The following is an 18,058-nucleotide window of genomic DNA, read 5'->3' on the forward strand; positions in this document are numbered from 1 at the left end:
CCCTCCTTTCCTCCTTTCCTCCTTTCCTCCTTCCCTCCTTCCCTCCTTCCCTCCCTTCCTCCCCGCCGCCTCCTCACTCAGCCTCGACCCACAAGCCTAATTCCTGATGAAGGGCGTATGTCTATTCTGCTGCTCAGATGCTACTCAACCTGTTTTCCCACACCACAGTCTCAAATATATGTTTTGAATTAAAATAGTTAGACAATTTTAATAATGCCTACTTTTTTAATCTTGATCTTTGGTTACTCATTTATTTCTCCACCTCACACACAATTCCCGCTTGGCTGTTAACCTTAATTTTAAAAATGTGAGGCAACTTGACCACTTCAAATGTCTTACACCTGTTCTCCAACTAAATATTTTATGGATGAAGGTATTTTTTTGTATTTCTGGTTAGTTTTGACTTTAGGTCTTTTGGAACCAGTACCCAAAATGCTTTTGATATTTAAATCGAGATATCAAATCTGAAAATTGGTTGAATGAAACAAAATACAAAGTAATTTGTTTGCTGTGTTTAATCCACAGACTTTCAGGACAGTAGGTTTTCAGATTATTTGAAGACAAAGAAATTAACCTCAAATCTACAACATTTCATTCTGCATTCCATTGCTATGGTCTCTGAAATTGCTTTGACCACTGAGGGACTCAAAGCAACTCAGCACTTCCTACAGTGCCTTGGACGCTATGGGAACACACCATTCCTCTTTCCCTTGTATGGTGTTGGAGAAATACCACAATGCTTCTGCAGGTGTGTAGACTTTACTCTTGATATCTGAATACTCTTTATACCTTTTCATAATTTTCATATTTGAGATTTGTATGAGTTCCAGCAAATGTCTGGTGAGTGAAAAACAGTACGAGAAAAGTTTTTTGGTTATGTTAAAGTTGGGCAGTATTTTAGCATATTTTGTAAATTTAGAAATTGATGACCAAATGTGAGTGTTATATCACCTGGTTAAAATTTTAATTGTGTCTTCTAAAATCATTGACAGCGTAGCATCATAATAATGGGGGAGGCGATGGCTTAGTGGTATTATCACTGGACTATTAATCCAGAAACCCAGATAATGTTCTGGGAATGTGGGTTCAAATATCACCATGGTAGATGGTGGAATTTGAATTCAATTTTTGAAAAATCTGGAAGTAAAAGACTAATTATGACCATGAATCAATGGTTGAATGTCAGAAAAGCCCATTTGGTTCACTCATGTCCTTTGGGGAAGGAAACTGCCAATCTGACCTGATCTGGCCTACATGTAACTCCAAACCCACAGCAATATGGTTAACTCTTAACTGCCCTCTGGGCAAATTAGGGATGGGCAATAAATGCTGCCTAGCCAGTGGTGCTGTCTTTCTGTCAATGAATAAAGCAAAAAAAAAAGGAAGCATAAAAGATCTATGGTTTTATTCACTGAATATGTAAATATTAAAAAGAATGAAGCAAAATCCAGTTCAGAAGCAAGCTATTAAGTATTTTAAACCTCTTGTTTATCTGTTTATTCCTGAAATCTTATAGTAACTTTTTAAAAGTTGTTAATGTCGGTTAGTGTTATTAAGAAAGTAGCTCAATTGTTGAAAATTTTATGTTCTATTTAACTTTTCTCATTTCACAAATTATGGGCATTGCTCATTGGGTCATCTTTGTTCTGATTAGCCCTAATTGGCCTTGTGAAGGCAGTGATGGACTGCCTGTCTAAACTGCTGCTGTCCATAGTGCTGTTTAGACTGGAATTGCAAGATTTTGACTCAATCATATTAGAAGAATGTCTGCATTAACCACATTTTCAAACAGTACATTCCAGATCTGAGTTGTCGGATAAAGTTTCTGCTTGTATCATATTTGGCACTTTGACAAATTGCTTGAAATCTGGACCCTCTCGTACCTGAGTGGCTCACAAAGCTGTTTTTAAGAGGGTATTTTAGAGTTGACCATGTTGCTGTGGGTTTGGAATCGATATAGGCCAGATAAGGATGCCAAATTTTCTTCACTGAAAGACATTTGTGAACAGGTTCATTTTTTCAACAGTTAATGATGATACTGAAGCTACCTGAGACTTAATTGAATTTAAGTTCCTCCCTCCTGCTGCTCTGATGTTTAATCAATGTCTTCATCACTTTAGCTTGGGCCTCTTGATTGCTACTTTAATGACATTGCTATCTATTACACCACAGACTCAGTGGCTCACCTTTTTTACTACTTAAAACAAAATATGCGGATAGAAAGTTCGTAATTAATTACATACAAGGATGTTATACAGAAATTACTATATGTTCAGAAGTGCATATGTTGGTTTTTTTGGAGACATCTTGTATTTTACAGCTGATCCTTATAATTTGTAATGCAGTGAACAAATTCATTTACAAAATGTGTGGAAAAACTGGCCGAAATAAATTTGCTTGTCGCAGATTACAGATGTAATTTCCAGGAAATTTATGATAAACGTAGGTGAACTTTTACATTAATAGTGTTTGAATTTTGAGCATTACTGATTAGACCTTCAGACTAACATAATTCATTTGTAGAATTATGGTTCTAACCTTTTCAAGTATTTTTTTTTCTGTCTCTAGTTTTCTTGTGTTAGTCTATATCTTTTGGAAGGAAATCGTTGCTATGTGGTAGGATTAATCTTGTGCTGCTTTATTCAAATTAGTTATTGTGTATAGAGCAAGATGTGTTTTCAGATGAATCATGAGCAAAAAGCTAAATTCTTCCTTGGCTGCTTTAAAATGTAAACCTATGTGTGAGATTGGAGTGGAGAATTTTACTGAAAAATGTGATTGAATTCTGCCAACTTTTTATTCTGTTGAAAATGTGAATTAAATTAGTCATGCTAATATTATGCATATAATAATGGTTAATAGAAAATTAGATAATTAGCAAACACTAGAAAATTGTCCTTTTGAAGATCAGTAAATTTGACAGTAAAATGCCCTTTAATCTGGGCGAATGACTTTACTCAGTTCTTCAGCATTAAATGAAACGCATAAGTAAATTTCTACTCTGATTGAAACAAAAGCAAGCTAATCTGTTGATATGAAGCAACTGTCTTATGGATAATTTGGAAAAAAATACAAAATACATCTCCAATTTTTTTTATGTTCATGTGTTGCGATTACTGCCACAATGAACATAACATTTTGCAGTTTTTATCAAGATTTGATTGCCTGTTTCAATGCACTATCCATCTAGTCTGTTATAGTTATCTATTCAAGTACAACACACACTGTATGCATTGTTTTGGTAAAACAGTTGGTAGTTAGATTTTGAGTGTTCAGATTTTAGTGAATTGAAAAGCAAATGTTGTAGACAAAGGTTCTGTCCACCAACTACTAGCCAATCTTTGGCATGTGTTGTAATTGTGTCGTGGAAGAAAGTCATCAGTGAAATGGTTTTCAGTATATCTGAGATGTGTTGCTTCTCATTACAGATGACCAGGACTGTAAGAGCAGTACCAGTTACAACTAAATTTCCTCCTTAATGCCTACTTATTGAAACTGAAAACATGATCTATATTGCTAGAGGCCAAATAATGACACTATTTCCCAGTGTGAGAGTTGATAGACTTATAAGTAAATTAGTGTTGGTCCTTTATATGATGACATTCTTGATAGGGTTGGTTTATCAGTATAGAGTCCCATAGAAATTTAATTTCAAGTCAATTTGCCCTTATTGAAAACATTGGTTGCTTTGCTTGTGTGTAGGATGTATCCACATAAGTATGACACTAAACAATTTTATTAATCAATGTAATTCACATATATTTTAATATGGCAAATAATCATTTTCAGAACCTACTAATCCATCGAATTATGGAGCATGAATAGGCAATTACGCACCTCTTGCATGCTCCGCCATTTAACAAATTGAAAGTGACCTCATTTGTGACCTGAATTCCACATTCCTACTTGCTTCCAATAAACTTTGACTCGCTTTGTCAAAAGAATGTTTCAAAGTTCTGGAACTCTCTTTTCCAAACAGCATTTTGTATGTGTGTGTACACTTACACAAAATGCACGGCAGTGGTTCACGAAGACAGCTCACCACTATCTTCTCGAGGGCAACTTAAGGTGGGCAATGGAACTTAGCATATGCAGCGATGCCAGCATTACCTTTTTCTTAAATTAATCTACTTTTGCCTTAAAAATATTCAGTGATGCTTCTATATTCAGTAATACAGGTCAGGCACTTGCATTGTAGAATATGCTGACCCATAGGTGCATGGTCAACTGAAATCAAGTGCAGTCAACAGTGTGAACATTGTAAATGGAAGTTGAAATGAGCTGTGCTAAGAGGTTCAAGGTGTAGGTGGACTGGGGGTTGTGTTCAGGCTTAGAATGCTGTGTGATACATGATTGAGTTTATTTATTTACTTGTGCAACTTGGATATCACTGGCTGGGTAAAGGTGGTAGTGAGCTGTTGCCTTGAAGTACTGCAGTCTCCATGTGCTGTCAGTAGACCCACAATGGTGCCAAGGAGGGAATTGTAGAATTTTGACCAAGCAACCCATTTGATCTATGCACTTGCAATTATACCAATGAATTTCCAAGATTTCCCTCTGTAACAATTACCACTGTAGTACATTACTGAAATGTAAGAAATGGAAAGTTACAACTTTGCTACTCTGTGATGTGCCTCAAAATACAGTAGATGTGCTTGGCACTGAAGTCAACAGCCCATGCGCCATTTTAAAATAAACAATAGGTCTATTTACATCCAGCAGCACCAACTATTCAGTTCTGGTCTGCTGAAACTGTTGACACACTTTTTTAAATTTGAGAGAATAATAAAGAACTGAGAGAAACCAAAAATTATTGGAAAGACTCAGAGGTCCGGCAGCATCTGAGCAGAACTTGCATTTCTGATGGATTGGTACCTTCTTAAAATGATTATTCGCCATGTTAAAATCTCCATGAATTAAACTAATTCTATGTATAATTTGATGTTTCGGGTCATACTTGTGTGGATACATCCTTGCTGCATTTTTTTTGTAACATACAGTTGCAGTTCTGAAGAAGAGTCACTGGACTCAAAATGTAAACCCTCCTTTCTCTCCACAAATGCTGCGGGAAATGTTGAGTTTCCCCAGCAATTTTTTTGTTTCAGGTTTACAGATTCTGCAGTTCTTCCTTTTAGATTTAAAGGGTTGAGAGGATTGTAAAAGTAGAGTGAAATTAGGAATAGGTGATGCCCAGAAAATAATTTGAGGGAAAAGCCGGTTTGTTAGGAGAAATTTCTGCAGAACAGAGTAAAAGAGAATATGAAGAGAGTGGAAGAGATTCAAATGAAAAATGTAAAGGCCAGAGTATTTCTTTTGAAAAAGAATTTGGGCATGAGGCATAATGGAAAACAAATGGTGTGTTAGAGCTCTCACTGATTTTTAAATGTTTTACCTTTATACTATTATCATAATGAGTTATAAGCTGGAAATGATTTGTGGACTTTGGGACAGCTTGTTGTGTATGGACCAAACAAGGTTATTTTGTGAGGCTAAGCCTGGAGGCTAGTAGCAGGCTGATTTCATGATTAAAAAGATTTCAACAGAGACGACAAGCCCAGGAAGGGCATTATTTCAAAAACACAGACGTGTTCGAGCAAGCCTGGAAGAGACCTACGTTCAAGCAGCTGGCAGATGCTGGATGGTAATTGTAGCCTTGGGAGGAGCTGATTGGTTTATGAAGACAAATCTCAAACTCTTATTTTTGCAACTGTTTTCTGAGAGATGGTTCTGGGCTGCTGGTGAGACAGCATGAAGATTTTGAATGCTCCTTGCCCTAATCTTCAAGGCCAGCTTCCAGAAGTCCAAAGAATAGAAAGCTGAGATGTATTGTTTGGATGATCTAAAATGGTAACCCTGATGACTGTTTCAGAAAAGCAACCAAGATCACTTTTATACCTGCCAAACAACGCACCGTGAAAGCTATTTAAGTGATCTAGCCGGTTTCATTATTTTGTTTTATTTATCCCTTTTAAGTGTGTGTGTGTGTGTGTGTGTGTGTGTGTGGTTTTCTGAAAACATGTTTCAAGTATAAACGCACAGATATTAATCAGCTTACCATGCTTAATTTTCTTTCTGCTAAAGTTATTGCATACTTAATAAATAGTTAAGTCTTTTAAGATACAAAACCAGTGTCTAGAAACTTATTATTTTCAGTCTGGTTAAAAATCATTGCAGTGACTATTTGGAAGATCTTCAATGGTTTCATTTTTCTGTGTTGCAAATGTACGGTTAGAAAGACTGAATTAGTTCAGCTGTCTGACTCAGTGTTGTAATGTAGAAATTTCACAAAAGACTGCTTTTTAGTAGAGTTTTTTTTTGCATTGTGTTTTTTAATTTGTCATTTTTGGCTGTCCCTTGAATCAAAGATGTCTCCTTCGGATTGCAAGTTTGTGCAAAAAAGAGGTGGGGAGAGAGGAAAGGAAGGGGTAGGAGAGAGGAAGGCGGAGTGAAAGAAGGGAGGAGGGGGAAAGGAGTGGTTGAACGGGAGGAGGTGGGGGTGAGGGGGGTGAGAGAAGGGAAAGTGTGCGTGTTGAAGGGTCAATAATAGGGGAACGTAATTTTAAGGTGAAAGACCGGAGGTTTAGAGGAGATTTTAAGGAAATGAAAAATTCAGAGACGGTGGTGAGACTTTGGCATGCGCTGCTTGAGAGGGAATTGATGCAGGGAACTTCAAACCTTTAAGTAGTACTTGGATGAACACTTGAAATGTCATAATATTTCAGGTTGTGGGCCAAGTACTGGAAATGGCACTAGTGCAGATTTAGACTAGTTTTTGTTGGGTGCAGATTTACTGGAATGAAGGACCTCTGACCACAACAGGGTTTCTCGTGACCTCTCCTTCCACCCACCAGCTTCCGTATTCAATAGACCATTTCCACCCCCAAGCATACCTTGCCTTCCTCTTTCAGCATTCCAGAGTGACCACTCCATCGAGGATATCGTTGTCATTCCTCAGTCACCTCCAATATCCTGCAGCTTTGCTATGGCATCTTTCCATGCAAACCCAGAAGATGCCCTGTTACCTCTATCCTCACTGCCTAGATCCCAAGCTCATCTTCAAAGTGAGCCAGCAATTTGTGTGCTACCTTCAGTCTAGTCGACTATACTCACTACTTACATGTGGTCTCCTCTGTATTGAACCCTGATTGGTGAGACAAAGCTCTAATTGTGTGTCTGCTTTGTGAAACACCTCGACACCTGCAAGTGTGACCCCAAGATTCTGGTGACCTGTCATTTTAATTCTTAACCTTGCCTTTGTGCTGACATTTCTCTGCTCCCATGTTGCACTGTTCCAGTGAAGCTGAAAGTAAGCTTGAGGAGTGGTGTCACCTCTTTTAACTAGGCATTTAATAGTCCTTGATGATTTCACCAGTTTCAGAGCTCAGATCTCAATGTCTGATTGTGAATTTTCTTTGCATGTGTTGATTTTTACACTTTTTTTCTTTTGCTCACCACCTCCAGGCATATCTTTACTTGTTGTTTTCCTTTTTGCCATCACCATTCTGTATGGCTCTGCAAGAGTAAGTCTTTTGGCATTCAATCTTTCCTATCTTACACCCTGTCACAGACCTTCCTTGTGTCCTTGTCGCATCCATCCCTCCTTCAGTTGTGACGCAAGGTGACAGGTCTGAAACGTTAGCTCTGTTTCTCACCACAAATTCTCTATAGCCTGAGATTTCCGGATTTTCTTTTTTAATTTCAGGTTTCCAGCGTCATATCTTGATTGTACCACTACTGGCAGGTTTATTATTCCTCACTACTGCTCCTAAAGTTTGGATGTCGTTTTCCAGACTTTCCATTGGCTAGGAACCTGGAAATTGTTTTCCAGCCAATAAGTGCTTGGTTGCTTACATCTCCTAAATTAATAGTGAAAGCAGCAGGCAGAAGAAAGTCACATGGGGAAGGGTTCAACGAGAGAATTACCATGTGAGTTGAAAAAAACATAACATGAAAACAACAGTCCTTTAATGAGTTGAAGGAGCAAGAAATGAATGTGGGGTAATAGAACAAATGAACAGAGATAAATTGGATTGATTTATTAAAAATAATAAATCAATGTTTACATTGAATAGCTTAAAGTGAAAAGAGATTATTCCTGATTATCATACTGATGGAGGTAATCTGATAACGTTTTCCACTGTAAAGAAGTGTCTCCGCACTCATGAACAATTCTCTTTAGCATAAAGAGCCTAGCAAATAGCTTAAAAGTACTTTTCTTCACAACTGTTGTAAATCTGTAGTCTCTTTGAAGTGACAGACATGAATTTCAAAATGTTACTCATAAATGTTTCATTCTACCCTCCTTCAGTTTGGATTTAGGGTAGGTTGACATTTTCTTTTGTTTGAACATTTTAGTGAAGCACCTAATTATCTAAAATGTAATTGTTTAAAGTCCAATGTTTGTTTGAGTCACTGAAGTAGAAGCAGTTTACAGCTGTAGGTGGCTGCATGTGCTTTCACATTTCTCCAAGAGAACTTTCTTAATCCTATACTTTTTATTTTCACCAGTATGATTTAAGGTGAAATAATTTCTATCTTGAGTTTTAAAAACATCCTGTTATTGTAACAGAAGCAAAGGTAGCCCTCAAGCCTATTTAGTTCTTGTTACATTAGCTTTTAATTAAGAAAAACAACTAGTTAGAGGCAGTATTTTCTCTCCATTAATGTAAGTGTGTAATGAAGATTTATTTTGGAAGTGACCTTCACTGTATTAGCAGGAACAGTAATCAGCAGAATTAATAGAATAATCAAATTATACACAGAACCATTAATCATCGTGAATAGTGCTGTCAGAGTTCAGCTATTAATGGGTCTTATTGTTTAGCAGCTGCATTAAAAATTGCTTCCACTGATTTGTGTCTTGATAGGAACTGAAATGGCATTTAAAGACTGTATGAAGCACTGTGATACAAGGTCTGAAGTTTCTGCAGTTGTTAATTTAGTCATTATGTGACTTGATACTGCAAGGCTAAAGGTGAGAGCAAGTACAGTTTTAGCATCCTCTTTTAGCAAATGAACACATCACTGATACTGGTGGCAGTAGTTAGATGTTTCAAGTTGTGATACTTCTTTTGAGGGTTAATAGCATAAAAAGGTTCCTCAAGTCCACAGGCCACAATTATCAGGATAGTTTTCTGTACATGATTAAGACTGGGATGGCAGTTGTCTTTGATTTACTAATAGAAAGGGTAATAGAGATGGCCTTTATTTATTCATTAATGGCAGTGCATGTAGCTCCTTTTAAACCATTTCAGGGGCAGGTGAAAACCGGAGAACCAATATGTGGTCATTATTTGAACTGAAGAAAACATGCTTACTCATCCAAGTGACCTAATAGTTTGATTTCTGAATCCAATAATCTGTAAGTTAGTTTTTACTCATCCTCCTTGTATATAACTGTTTACAAGATGACATGGCATTATTTCTATTGAGCAGACATCCAGATTTTTCTTTCAACACAAAAGCGAAACATTGCAGACGCTACAAATCTGAACCAAAAAAAAGATGGTGATATATTTGGATCTGGCAGCAACTGAGAGCGAAATAGAAGTAACACCTCAGGTTGATGCTCTTTCATTAGAGAATTGGATAAATCCTAAATTTAAAATATTGAATGACCACAGGGGAAGAACAAGGAAGTCTGACAATTTGGACAGCTCCGCCAAAGAGCTGGTGCAAGCATAATGCACAGAATGGCCTCTTTCTCTGCCTAATTCTGTCTGAATTCAGGTCGATGAGGGAAAGTCATTGATAAAGCAATCAAGCTGATTGTGCCAAGGACATTGCCCTGAGAAACTCCTACAGCCATGTTCAGAGATGATTGATCTCCTTTAAACCCTCCTTCATGCTAAGTATGACTTACAGGTGGAGAGTTTTCCCAATCCTTTTTACTAAGGCTCCTTGATGCTGCGTGATCAAAAGCTGCCTTGATTTTTAAAGGCAATCCTCTCTCATCTGCACTTTGACTCTCTTATCCATGTTTGAACCAAGTCTGCAATGATATTTTGGGCTGAAGTTGTCATGATGGCACACAGCCTCCTGTTAGTGAGCACGTTACTAGTGAATGTGTGACTTGATAAGCGTGCCAATGAGGCCTTTGTTTACTTGATGGTTGATGGATTGATAAGTGGCTAAATGGGATTTTTCCTGCTTTTTTGTGGATCTGACACACCTTTTCAATTTTTTTTCATTTGTGTTTTAGCAGTGTGAGAGCACAAGAGTTGTGCTTTAGAATTAGCCATAAGACATCAGCACAACAGCCAGTGTTAAAGCGCTTGCTAAGCCCAGCACATGCAACCATTTCTTGATCTTGTATGTGGTTAAATAAATTGGCTGGTCTGGTTTTTGTGATGCAGTAGTTGAGATGGGCTAGCTACTTGGCACTTCTGGCTGAAAATAGTTGGCCCTGTATGCAATCTGTTTTATATCAGTGACCTGCCAAGGAATGAGTATTCTGAGCAGTCTGTTCTGCCATTATTCCTGATGAAGGGCTTTTGCCCGAAACGTCGATTTTGCCTGCTCCTCGGATACTGCCTGAACTGCTGTGCTCTTCCAGCACCACTAATCCAGAACCTGCATATTCTACCCCATTTGCAGCCTGGCACAATTTTGTAAATTCACATTTCATAAGGAGGTGGAACTAGTTGATAGCTGATGTGTTAAATGGGTATTAAAATAATGAAATATTCTCCAAATGGATGTAATAAATTATGCAGCCATTTAGGAGAAAAGGCCCTCTAAAGTGTGTATGTCCTTTTTCTGCACCAACATAGACCATTAGAGCTGCTAAAAATAGAAGAATTTTACTGTTTGTAATTTAAAATTCAGCACCCATAGTGTAATGATTTCATTGACAGAATTAAATGTCGGTCTGTAGTTCAGATAAACGGTCACTGGGTCCGCAGTGTTAATTCTGTTTTCTCCCCACAGATGCTGCCAGAAGTGTTGAATTTTTCCAGCAGTTTCTGTTTTTGTTTCTGATTACCAGCAGTTCTTTGAGTTTTTTTGTTAATGATCTATTAACAGGATTTTCTCTCTTGCCATAAATTCCCTGCTCTACCCTAACTTTCAGACTGTCTACCCCCTGAAATTGTCCTATAGCCACAGGGATGAACAGGTCACCTATGTTCACACACAACAACTGATTATACTTCTGAATTCTGGGTAAGCAAAGTGTATTTTCAGAACAAATATGCCATTTTATCCTTTGAGCCTGTTCTACCATTAATTTAACGTTAAGGATTATTTATGGCCTAACTCCATGTAACCATGTACCCATATCCTTAATTCTTTTGAATAACAAGATTGATCAATCTTGGATCTAAAGTTTATAATTGATCTGGCGCATTAGTTGACTGTGCAAGAGCATTTCCCACTTCGACCACTCACTGGGTCCGTGCCATGTTTCATAACATACCTCCCAATTCCTGGACTATACCCCTTCCAGTCCTGTTCTAGACTCTGTCTATATCTTCCACATTGTCTTAATGTCTTACACTCTGATCAAATCATCCCCTAATTTTGTAGATTTTAGGCAGTACAACTCTGGTTTCAATCATTGCTCCTTATAAACTTTACACTTGGAGTACAGGTATCAATTATTTTGGCAAGTTTACACAGCAATTATTTCAATGCCAAGATATCTTTCCGAACATGTGATAGCTAGACCTGCTGTCAATATTCCATGTGTGGTCTGACTGTGTTTTCTTATTGTACACAAATGTCTATAGAAACTTAGTTATTGTCAATAAAATTTTGAATTACAGATGAGTGGTATTTTCCCTGAGTCTTAGGAAATTAGGGCAAGTCAAACTATTGTGTTTAAACAAAATCAATATGCTTCCATTTCCTGGAAGTGCTAATTGAAGTTTAAAACTGTTTCTGCACTGGGGAATCTAAGAGCATACTTTGTTTCAGAAAAAAAATTATTTAACACCAGTTTTGTATTGAATTGAATAATTAAAGCTTTCTTAAACTCACATTATCACATTATAAAATGATGGAAGGTATACTGTGACCAGTGATTCTTCCTGTGATATATTGTGTATTTCTCTAACTCCTATTCTTGCAATTGGTTTTCCATGCTGTTACTCACATGTTGTGGGGCAGAATGGGCTGCACTGATCATCACCTCACAGAGTACATAAGCACAACCAGGGGATGCAGTGTTCATCTAAACTTAACTGTTCCTGTTGAAGTTTGATCTCATCATTGGAGGCAGAAATAAAATTTCAAATTACTTGATAGAAGTCCTATCAGAGAGGAAGAATTAGTTGGACCAGTTTGTGGCACAACTATAACAATGATATTAAAGGCTGCTGGCTCTGGAAATGGGGCAATGCTCCAGCCAGGTGCTGGGTGAAACCCACATTTAGGGGAAAAATTGCTTTAGGAAGTTTTAAAGCCTTACCTAACAACAGGATCGTGGCTGTTCCAGATGCTGCTCATGTACAATTACCTGTCCTTTCCTCATAGCCCTTGATTCTCTTCATCAAGAATCTGTCTAACTATATGCATTTTTCTGTGCTGTGCAAAAATTGCCAAAAGCCAGGCTGAAAGCGTTCAGTTGTTTTTGTCATTTATTGAACAGCTGTATCTTTTGGGGATGTAGGTCGAACAGTTTTTTTTTGGATCTTGGTACCGATCAGTAGTTTAAAGGGCTTTACTGTAAAACAAGATGTTTTCCAGCATTTCAGAAGCAAGTATGAAACAAAACCTCCAATTACATGCACCCGGTTGATTAAAGGTAAAATATGATAGCAACATTGATATTTTAAACACTGTGTATTTGATTTCATTCTATCCTGTTTTAATGCTAACGTCATTTTCTGTTAACAAAATAACAAGATACGATTATATCTTCTTTCACTTGTGATTTGTATCAGCCATTAGAGAAAAGTTAACTGAATAATAAATTATACTGTGGGCAACTGCTTAATGTGGCATTGACTTTGCTGAAAGCTGTCCCAAATCAGAAATAGTTGTTTTTTCAAAGCTTCAACCCATTCCATGCATACATGTTGCCTGCATATTGTCAGTCTCTTACTATTCCGTTCCCTCAGTGAAGGTAGAGGTGAATCTCCAAATGTCTTTTAAACTATCATGAATTTAGCCTATTCAATCTGAGTTCTAAAGTACGTTTAGAGTGGTGACTGAAGGGCCAGTTTTTTCTTTGAGGACAAGAAATTGAAGTGGATATGAAAAACCTATTTCCCTTTAGCAGTGGGGTCAACAATCAGGTGGTATAGGTGTCGAGTTAGTGCCTAACCAATTTAAAGGGATGTTGCGAGGGTTTTTTATGCAAGTGGTGGTGGGCACCAGAAGATCATAAATGCAAATTACTGCGAGTGCTGGAATCTGAAACCAAAAGAGAGAGTGCTGGAAAATCTCAGCAGGTCTGGCAGCATCTGTAAGGAGAGAAAAGAGCTGACGTTTCGAGTCTAACTGACCCTTTATCAAAGCTAGTTAGACTCAAAATGTCAGCTCTTTTCTCTCCTTACAGATGCTGTCAGACCTGCTGAGATTTTCCAGTATTTTCTCTTTTGGTACTAGAAGATGTGGAAGAAATATTCAATCTCAATGTGTTTTTTTAAACACAACTTTGTGCGTTTGAAGTGGCACAGCCCCCACTGGGTTCCAGGTCAAGAATTGGAAACTGGGAGTGGGACTCGACTGAGACTGTGGGCACAGTGGACTGAATTATCTCCTGGGTCATGAAGTTTCTGTGCTATAATTTCATTTTACATGGTTAGCATGACAGTTCCATTTCCTACACACTCACCCCTTCTACTTACTCCCAAAATTGTAAAACATTTCCCCTTGTTTTCCACCTTCTGTCCTACCAGTTACCACATTCAATAGATCATTCTCTACCTCAGTCGTGATACCCCTCCTTTTCAGCATTCCAAAGTGGCCATTCCCACATAAACACTTTGAAATTTCCTGCTCCCCACCAGATGTACTTAAGGTTCAGAGCAAAAAGGATTCCACATTGTCGTCCACCGCTTCCGGTTGCTTGTCATTTTAATTCTTCACCCACTCTCTCTCCTTGTGCTCTGCTTTCTTTTCTGCTTAATGGAAGCTTGAAGAATAGCTTCTTAGTTTTGGCACTTGTGTAGTGGGCTCTACATTAAGTTTAATAATTTAAAATCCTAATCTCTGGCCCCAGTTTATCATTGAACGGCTTCTGCACTTCATCTGAACATGGAACATTACAGCGCAGTACAGGCCCTTTGGCCCTCGCTGTTGCGCCGACCTGCGAAATTAATCTGATGCCCAACTAACCTACATCCTTCCATTATTATCCATGTGTATGCCCAGTGCCTGTTTAAATGCCATTAACGTTGGTGAATTTACTACCGTTGTAGGCAGGCCATTCCACACCCCTACTACTGAGTAAAGAAGCTCCCCCTGATATTTGTCCTAAATCTATGTCCCTCGTGTTAGCCTTCACGATCTGAGGAAAAAGGCTCTCGCTGTCCACTCTGTCTCACCCTCTGATTACCTTATATGTCGCGATTAAGTCACCGCTCAACCACCTTCTCTCCAACGAAAACAGCATCCGTTCCCTCAGCCTTTCCTCATAAGACTTTCCTTCCGTACCAGGCAACATTCTTGCAAGTCTCCTCTGAACCCTTTCCAAAGCTTCCATGTCCTTTCTAAAATGTAGTGATCAGAACTGCACGCAATACTCCAGGTGTGGTCTTACCAGTGTCTTCTACAGCCACCTTGTGGCTCTGAAACTCATTCCCCCTACCAATAAACGCCAACACAACAGCCCTAGCAACTTGGGTGGCAATATTTCAGGCTTTATGCACCTGGACATAGAGATCTTTCTGTTCATCTACACTGCTGAGAATTTTACCATTAGCCCAGTACTCTGCATTCCTGTTACTTCTTCCAAAGTGAACTGCCTCACGCTTGTCTGCATTAAACTCCATTTACCACTCAGCCCAGCTGTGCATTTTATCTATGTGCCTCTGTGTAACCCACAACACCCTTCGACACTATCCACAAGTCTGCCTACCTTCGTGTCACCTGCAAATTTACTAACCCATCTTTCTACGTCCACCTCCAGATTATTTGTAAAAATGACAAATAGCAGTGGCCCCAAAACAAATCCTTGCGTCACGCCACTGGTAACTGAGCTCCAGGATGAACTTTTCCATCAGCCACCACTCTGTCGTCATTCAGTTAGCCAATTTCTGATCCAAGCTGCTAAATCACCTACAATCCCGAAACTCCTTATTTTGTGCAAGAGCCTACCATGTGGAACCTTAGCAAACGCCTTACTGAAATTATTAGACACCACGTCAACCACCTTACCTTCATCCACCTGTTTTGTCACCTTGTAGAGCTCTGTAAAGTTAGTGAGGCATGACTTACCTTTCACAAAAGTGTTGACTATCCCTAATCGGATTATTCCTTTCAATATGATAAATCCTCTCTTATAACCTTTTTCAACATCTTGCCCACAACTGAAGTAAGGCTCACTAGCCTATAATTACCAGGGTTGCCCCAACTCCCCTTCTTAAACAAAGGAACATTTGCTATCCTCCAGTCTTCTGGCACTATTCCTGTCAGCAATGGTGACATAAAGATTGAAGCTAATCTGCTATTATTGTTTACAGCTTTAAGGTTTTCGCAAAGATCTGTAGTTCAGGTTGTGGATGAGGTAGTTGGTTAGCTCGCCAAGCTGCTGGGTTATTGTGCAGATGTTTCATTACCGTGCTGGGTAACATCATCAGTGCGAGTTCAGTGTACGGAGATGAGGGAGAGTGAGTCATGTCATTTAGTTGCCAGTTGGTTTTTGTGAAGTCGGTTGGCTGGTTTTCTTCCTGCTTGTCAAATGTAGTGCTTGTTGCAAGGGATTTTGCATACCATGTTGGTCCTGCATATTGTGGGTATGGGGTCCTGTGTCCTGGCATATCACCGTACACACAGATCAAGAGGGCCATTAATTCCACTTTTGACAAAGTAACCATTCTAGGACAAGCTAACCAGAGACTTGCCAGAGTGTTCTTGGAAGCCTGGTTTTCACCCAAAAAGGCCATCAACAAACACACAGACCCAGTGTCCAAACCAGTGCAGAGACGACCCGGAAGTGACACTCACCCCAACGCACTGGACCACATGAAAACCAAGCAGGACAGAACAACAGTGCTTCACAGAAGTCACACTGATATTACCCAGCATGGTAAAGAAAAGTCTGTACGATAACCCAGCAGCTCGGCAAGCAAACCAACTACCTTATTTACAGCTGGTGTTGACCCATTATTTATCTTTGTCTAATTGTTCTACCTAAATCATGTAATGCCTTTTTTTGCTGATCAACCTATCCAAAATCCTGTTTTTTCTTCCACCCACCTCTTTTTTTCTCCCCCCCCCCCCCACTTCTCTTCTCCCCCCCCCCCCCCCAAACTGGCCCCTCTTCCACCTTTGAACGTGCATAAAAACTGTTATGCCTTTAATGTTTTGTTTCTGATGAAAGGTCATCAACCTGAAAGGTGAACTCTCTCCACAGATAATTCAGCATGAATACTTAAAAGCTTTTTCTGTTTTTTTTTTTAGATTACTACTTGCATTTATTTTGCTTTTGACTTATTACTTGTGATATCAGTTGACATTCTGGTCTTTGTGTATTTTCCATAATAGCTTGCATCAGTCTTGCTGTGATTTGACTATTAGTATTCAAATCCTGAGTGCTGAATTAGGAACAACATTCATCACCTACACTAAATATTATCAAAACTCGCAATTGTGGTTACCATGTGCAAAAGCTATTCACTATTTTAATAATCGTCTAGTGTTTCATTTTCCATATTAATATAAAGTGCCTGTCTTCTAGTGAAGATGATATAAATGAAAGCAAATGGCTTAATAAGCTTTTTATAAACTTGATCAATTTCACACTTGTTGATAAAAGGCTTAAGACAGATTGCTGCTTTATACAACAAGTTTTTGCTGAAAAGATTACAGAAAATCACAATCATGTGTTGAGTTGCATCCAGCAACCCAGTCAATCACTACCTGCTGTGACTGACATCCTCCATTTTCTAAACAGTAGTAGAGTCACAGCAAGACTGACTTATTTTTTTTTGAGAGCCTTCTGTACAATTTGCATCAATAGATTTGTCGTCACAATGAGGTTTTGTGATTAAGGTCAGCATTGAAAGACCATTTAACTTTCAGCAGGTTTGGATGTTGCTAAACAAAAATTACATTTATTGCTCTCCTGTAACTGTCCTTCAGAAATTGGTGATGAGTCATAACTATTAGTCTTTGTGGTGAAATAATCCCACAAGTAATTATGCTAGACAGGAAGTTTAAATGAAGGCTGTTAGGGCATTCCAGGACTTTGACCCATTGACAGTTTTTAAGCAAAAGTATTTTCAAATCAGGAAGGCATGTGACTTTAGGAAATTTGAGGTGGTGGTGCTACCACATTCCTGCTAACTTTATCCCTTCAAGTAGCAGGTTTGGGCAATGCTGTCGACAAGGAGTGAGCTTCTACAGTGAACAGTACATAAACAGCAGCCATGGTACATTGGTAGTGGAGAGAGTGAATGTTTAAAGTGGTGGATGAAATGCAATAAAGCAGGTTAATGGTGTCAAGCTTTTTGAATGCTGTTGTGCTCATACAGAAAGAGCTTATTCTGTTCCATTGCAACTTGCGCCTTGTGGATGATAAGATTTTTGAGTTTTAGGAGGAGATTCAGTAGCTAGAAATTATATAGTCTCTGACCTGCTTTGTAGCTACAGTATTTATGTGGCTGATTCTGTTAAGGTTCTGATTAGTGGTAATGTTAGATGTTGTTTAATGGATGTGGTGGTGGGATTTGACATTTATTATGACCAAGGTGGGCAAGTACATGGTTTCCCTAGTTCCACTACTCCCAGGCCATGACATAACATAGCATAAAAATGTTATAGAGGTAAAAACAATGACTGCAGATGCTGGAAACCAGATTCTGGATCAGTGGTGCTGGAAGAGCACAGCAATTAGGCAGCATCCCGAGGACAGGCAAAATCGACGTTTCGGGCAAAAGCCCTTCATCAG

General features: G+C 38.6%; 1 protein-coding gene across 2 annotated transcripts in view; it reads left to right on the forward strand.

Moving 5' to 3' along the window:
- The window catches only part of chm (CHM Rab escort protein), a 102,491-nt gene that overhangs the window by 43,454 nt on the left and 40,979 nt on the right, over positions 1-18,058 (forward strand). For both annotated transcript variants that reach the window (XM_043704522.1, XM_043704523.1), the window contains one exon: positions 526-748. In XM_043704522.1, coding sequence (XP_043560457.1) covers positions 526-748 — 223 coding nt within the window. The remainder of the gene's footprint in view (positions 1-525; positions 749-18,058) is intronic.

This window comes from Chiloscyllium plagiosum, chromosome 15 (assembly GCF_004010195.1).
Source record: "Chiloscyllium plagiosum isolate BGI_BamShark_2017 chromosome 15, ASM401019v2, whole genome shotgun sequence".
In the NCBI taxonomy this organism is placed as follows: Eukaryota; Metazoa; Chordata; class Chondrichthyes; order Orectolobiformes; family Hemiscylliidae; genus Chiloscyllium; species Chiloscyllium plagiosum.